Source organism: Mus pahari, chromosome 8, assembly GCF_900095145.1.
Source record: "Mus pahari chromosome 8, PAHARI_EIJ_v1.1, whole genome shotgun sequence".
In the NCBI taxonomy this organism is placed as follows: domain Eukaryota; kingdom Metazoa; phylum Chordata; class Mammalia; order Rodentia; family Muridae; genus Mus; species Mus pahari.
In genome coordinates, this window is record NC_034597.1 from 56,994,873 (window position 1) to 57,000,810 (window position 5,938).

General features: G+C 42.9%; 1 protein-coding gene across 1 annotated transcript in view; it reads right to left on the minus strand.

Annotated features, from left to right (window-relative positions):
- Nucleotides 1-337: 337 nt before the first annotated feature.
- The window catches only part of Adam2 (ADAM metallopeptidase domain 2), a 50,034-nt gene continuing 44,433 nt past the window's right edge, over nucleotides 338-5,938 (minus strand). The window contains exons 19-21 of the mRNA XM_021203613.1: nucleotides 2,552-2,711; nucleotides 1,043-1,106; nucleotides 338-649 (exon numbers count right to left, since the gene is read on the minus strand). Coding sequence (XP_021059272.1) covers nucleotides 1,073-1,106; nucleotides 2,552-2,711 — 194 coding nt within the window. The 3' untranslated portion in view covers nucleotides 338-649; nucleotides 1,043-1,072. The remainder of the gene's footprint in view (nucleotides 650-1,042; nucleotides 1,107-2,551; nucleotides 2,712-5,938) is intronic.

Here is a 5,938-nt window from a genome sequence, read left to right on the forward strand (position 1 = left end):
TGGGATTAAAGGCATGCGCCACCACCGCCCGGCTTTATTTTCCTCTTAGATTGACCCTTTGGCTTCTGAAGTTTTTGTCTTTTTGCCTCCATGAAGGCTCCCTGGGTTCCAGTCCATTCTCTTCTCTTGTGTAAGCTTGTGTGTGTGTGTGTGTGTGTGTGTGTGTGTGCCTGTACACGTGTGTGTTCTCATCCTTCACTGTGAACTGAATGTGCTTCAACATGTAGCTTTTATAAACACCATGTGTTAGAACACCACGTGTTTGTGTGCCTTCTGAGTCCTAGAATCATTTTCTTCTGCCTGGTAATGAACTACAGTGTGACAGAATACCCACCGCACTTGAGTCATGGTACCACATTTATTTTCTTATAGCCTTTCCTGTAATGTGCCTACTAGAAAAGATAATTGATGACTAACAAATACCAGAAATAGGGTAAAATATCAAAGTATAATATGAAATTCATAATCATTCGTTTCTTACAAGTAAATCATTTATGGAGTAATATACACACATATGTATCCTACATGTGTATGGAGAGAGATGATTTCTGGCCCAATGGAAATCACAATATGCAGGCTTGACTTCCAGGCAAGATAATGCATAGGCTTTTCTTTTCCACTTTTTTTCTGTCCACTGAAGAGAATTACTCTAAAAGAACACATAAAGGAGAAGAGTCACTCTTAGCGCCAACCAGGTTAAACCATCCTGGATGCAGCAAAGATCCTGAGAGAACCTCATGAGGAAGGGCAACTCAAGTCTCTTTAACCAGCATTTGAACTAAGGATGTAATTAAAAGCATAATTTTTTTTTTTTTGAGACAGAGTCTGGTGTAATTCATTGGCAAATTGTGATATCATTTGTAACACCCTCACGTTATTGATATAAATGGTAATACCGCAAATTACTCAGTAGTTGTTTGTATTATGTAGAACTATTATATATAATAACTATTATATATAATATGACCATTGCCTGTTATATTATGTCTCATACATTTCTCTTCCTCCCCTCCCTCTTTCCCTTGGCATATTGGAGGCTCACGGTGACACTGTGGAGTCTTTGCTGTCCAGACTAGTCTTTGGATTCACTTTCACTTTCAAATTGCCTGTATAGAGACAGAGACAATTCCTTAGAGACAGTGATGCAAGGTTGAGCTCATTCCCAGATTCTTAGCATTTTTGGCTTAAACTACCTTTAAGCTTTTGAGGCCATTCACCTTCACCTTTATCCACTGCTGTAAATTTACTTGATTACCCCCTCCACCCCACCCCACCCCATCCTTGGCCAGCTTGGTTTCTACCATCAACTTGAAACAACCTCGAGTCACCTAAGGAAATCCCACTCAAAGAACTGCCTTTATCAGATTGGCTGATGCTCGAAGAGTGAGTGGCTGGATTGGTGTGGGCGGGGCCAGCCCACTGTGAAAGGTGTCAGCTCTGGGCCCCAGGAGGGTGGGCCTGGGCTGTGTAAGAAAGCCAGCTAACTAGAGAGTGAGTCAATCACCATCCCACGTACTGTGGTTTCAGGTGTTTCTTTCTGAGATGGAGTCTCACTGTGTAGCTCAGGCCTGGGCTGGGATTTGCTACCAGGCTGGCCTGAATTCATAATCCGCCTACTACTGATATGCAGTGCTGTGGTCATGTCGTTTAGTCTGATTATTCTAAATCAGGTCTTTTACCGTTGGCTGCTTAGCTTCCCATTTATGCTAAAAAAAAAAAAAAAAAAAAAAAGTTAAAACTGAATCTGGTGGTTTGTGTATGCTCAGCCCAGGGAGTGGCACTATTAGAAAGTATGGCCCGTTGGAGTAGGTGTGTCACTGTGTGTGTGGGCTTTCAGACCTATATCCTAGCTGCCTGGAAGCCAATATTCTGCTAGCAGCCTTAAGATGAAGATGTAGAACTCTCAGCTCCTCCTGTACCATGCCTGCCTGGACACTGCCAAGTTCCTGCTTTGATAGTACTGGACTGAACCTCTGACCTGTGAGCCAGCCCCAATTAAATGTCCTTTATAAGAGTTGCCTTGGTAATGGTGTCTATTCATAGCAGTAAAACCCTAACTAATACACTGAATAAAAGGAAAAACGAATTTCCTCAGCCTCTTGTCATCTTTTTAAAATAGCATATCAAAACTCTTTACAATGGAGAAACAGAAAAATTAAGCAACACTTAATACATATTTAACAATTAAAAATTAATAAGCAGGAGACAGCAATTTACATTGACTTTTACCCTTAAAGAGGCCCAAGGAGTTTTGGTTCCCCCCACTCCCTTGCACTGTTTTTTTCTTAGCAGCACAAAAAAACAAAAACAAAAACAAAACAGATCTCGCTGTGGTATTTTCAAACCCACTTAGTTTTTATAAGATTAAAACCCAATGGTTAAAAAAAATGAACCTGATTATTCATTATATTAATCATCAATGTATTAACCACTCAATTTCTATACAACGAAAAATGTTAAGTCTGAGTTATGAGCTACGTCTGTCTTGAAGTCATTAATAACCCAGTACACCAACTAATTATGAAAGAAAACAGGTATGAAGTCCACGCACTCTTCGCTTGAGAAGTCATCCATTCTCCATTTTCTCCTTTGGGAATAGACTTTCACCAGCATCCCGATCAGGACAAGGATCACAATGTAGAAAGGGATGATCAAGAAAAATGGCCACCGTGGAGACTTGGAGCGGTAAGCACTTGCAATGTAGGGCCGTGCTAGCAAAGGAAAGTACCAGGGGTTAGAACGCAATTGCCAGAAATATAACAGCGATATTGTGTGATTGCTGTGACGACTGGAGCACAGGTTACGCTATTTAAAAACTTTACAAGGAACACATTTGCCTATGATGTAGTTAACACGATGGCACTGGAGTCCCCACACCGGCAAGCTCTTCAAATCCTTGCGTAAGACCCTGTCTTGGCTTTCCTTTTTGTATGTCTCGTTTTGTTTGCCTGTTTTATGTGTATTGGTGTTTTGTCTGCACGCATGTCTGTATGAGGATCCCTTGGAACTGTAGTTACAGATTACAGTCTACACTGAGCTGCTATGTGGGTGTTGGGAATTGAGTCCCAGTCCTTTGGAAGAGTAATCAGTGCTCTTAACTGCTGAGCCATATCTCCAGTCCCTTGTATATATCTTCTTAAGGGATTAAAAATATTGCTTGTGCATGAGTGTTTGCCTGCTTGTATGTATGCGTGCCCTGCGTGTGAGTGGTGGCTGAGGAGGTCAGAAGAGGGTGTTTGATCTTCTGGAACTGGAGCTACAGAGGGTTGTGAGCTGCCGTGTGTACTGGGAGCCATACTGGGAGCCATACTGGGGTCCTCGACAAAAGCAAAAAGTGCTGTTAACAGCAGAGCCATCTCTCCAGCCTTGCTTTTCACTGGAGACTTCTATTCTAGGTCGTCTCTGTCTGCTCATATAGACTGAAGAAATCGAAGTGTAAGATCCCTGTTACCGGAGGGGTGTTCTCAAACGCTTATTTCCAGTAAAAAAAAAAATGCTGTGCATAATATTTTAGGTCTAATTTTTTTTTTTTTCCGAGACAGGGTTTCTCTGTATAACCCTGGCTGTCCTGGAACTCACTTTGTAGACCAGGCTGGCCTCGAACTCAGAAATCCGCCTGCCTCTGCCTCCCAAGTGCCTAATTTTTTTTTTTTTATTAAGAAATAGTTGGGCTGGTGAGATGGCTCAGCGGGTAAGAGCACCGACTGCTCTTCCAAAGGTCCTGAGTTCAAATCCCAGCAACCATATGGTGGCTCACAACCATCTGTAACAAGATCTGACTCCCTCTTCTGGAGTGTCTGAAGTCAGGTACAGAGTAATTACATGTAATAAATAAATAAATCTTTTTTTAAAAAAAGAAAGAAATAGTTATGTTTTCACATCCTTTCTCACAAATTGTTTTCAACGAGTCTTTTAGAATATTTGTAGTTTTAGTTTTTATATTTAGACCAATGGTCTACTTTATACAGTGTCAACATCAGCTGGTTCACAACAGCCAGGGGGACCCAATGCCTCTGGTCTCTGAGAACACCGCACTCATGTGTACATTCCCCCTCCCCCACAAGACATGCACATAGTTGTAAAAACCTGATCATGTTGTGAGTTCCAGGCCAGCCAGGGCTATACAGTGAGACCTTTGAAAAGTGTTTGGTTTTTTTTTTTTTTCTTTTTGAAATGTTAGGATTTTCTCTGTGATTAATTGTATCACCACGCACATACACAATCATCTTTTTTAGTCTTTTGTTCCTTTCTTGTTCTTTCCTTAGTTTCAGGCCTGGGATGTAGGAAATTTACTGAATACGTACAGTGAAGCAGACTTCATTGCTTTGCTCTTAATTTTTAAAAAGATTTATTTATTTTATACATGAGTACACTGCTGATGTCCTCTGACACACCAGAAGAGGGCATCGCATCTCATCTCAGTTTTGTTCCTAATTTTATGAGGAGATAGATATTGCTTGTCCCACAATGTGTTGGTTTCAGTATTTTGATGTCCGTTTTCAACCTGACCAGCTCATCCTCTGTCAGTCTGTTACTGCTGTGTGGTAGGTGAGGAATTCCATTTTCTCTCTCTCTTGATTTTTCTCTTCAGTACCAAGGACTGTACTCATTGCTGCTTTAAGAACATCCCATGGGCTGTTTGATGCTGGAGGACATCTGTAATCCAGCACTAGGAGGCAGAGTCAGGAAAACCGGGAGCTCCAGCCAAGCCATACACTTCCAAAAGGATGAACATCTTCAAGCTCCTTTTCTCCTTCCCAAGTCCAGGCACAAAAGATGAGGCCATTCCTTTTCTGCTGATTGGGTGGAGGGCAGACAGCCCGGGTTCCCTGCTCTTTCTCTCAGCGACCTACAGAGAAAAGGTCTTTCCCCCATCTTGTCCCATCTCAACTTCTTGCTGAGGTCTGGGGTGTCTCTTTACTGCCTGCATCTCCCCAGGGTCTATGGAATGCTACCAGCTGTCTGCACGTAGTCAGGCGTTTTGACTCCTCTGTATTTCTGGTCCAGCTCCTGGTCCATACCTAACTCTGAGTACCTTAACTTGGACAGAGTTAGTGTCTGCTGTCCTTGAGGTGACAGATCCCTCAGATTTTTGTTGGTGTTAGTCAGTCTGAGAGGCTGAGGTCTGTGATTAAGGGGCCAAAGCCAAGCTTGTTCGGCACCCACTGATAGAGAGCACCCAGCAAGGTGCTGTTGAAGGGGCAACATGATAAGGAATGACAAGGGATCTTGGAATCCTGTGCTCTCTTGTGCCTCATGGGAAAGGCTGGCACCAGCTGCCAGGAGGCCACCATGGGTGCAATGACTATGCTAATTTCTCCAGGTCAGGTTAGTGTGGTTATAGAAGAACCCTTCCTATTTCTTGATCAGATAGTTGGCTTTACTGGGGAACAATTTGGTCTTAAAAGCATGTGATTTACATTGTAGCGTTTCCTTCACGTGACCAGTGTGTGGTGCTGTGTCCTTCTAAAAGTGGGTTTGGACACCTTCAGAACCGTCTCCAAGGATGTCGTTGGTTATGTAACTCCATGAAAGCATCAGACAAAGGCCTCCCTTTGGAGGGAGTTTGAGTCATTCTAGAAAGCATAGGCAGCTGTGTATCTCCATCTGAGAACGCACAGCGACCCACGGCGGTCTCTAAAACTACAGGAAAACAAACTGAAAAAGTGAGGGGGAAATCTGAAACATGGTTCTGTTGTACAAGTGTCACAAGCACGGAGTTTAAGGGAAAAGATGCCACACTTTTCACAGGGAAGGCAGGAGCGGTGAGAAAGTCCTGTTCACTTCATGTTTATGAAAAGCATGCCTTTGAGCTTATTTCCTTCTGGACTAAAGAGTGTCTCAAAACAGAGCAGCAGTAACAGCAAGGAAGTCCTCGGGAGTGAGGGTTAAGAACCTTGCCACAGAGCTGGGCGTGGTGGCGCACGCCTTTAATCCC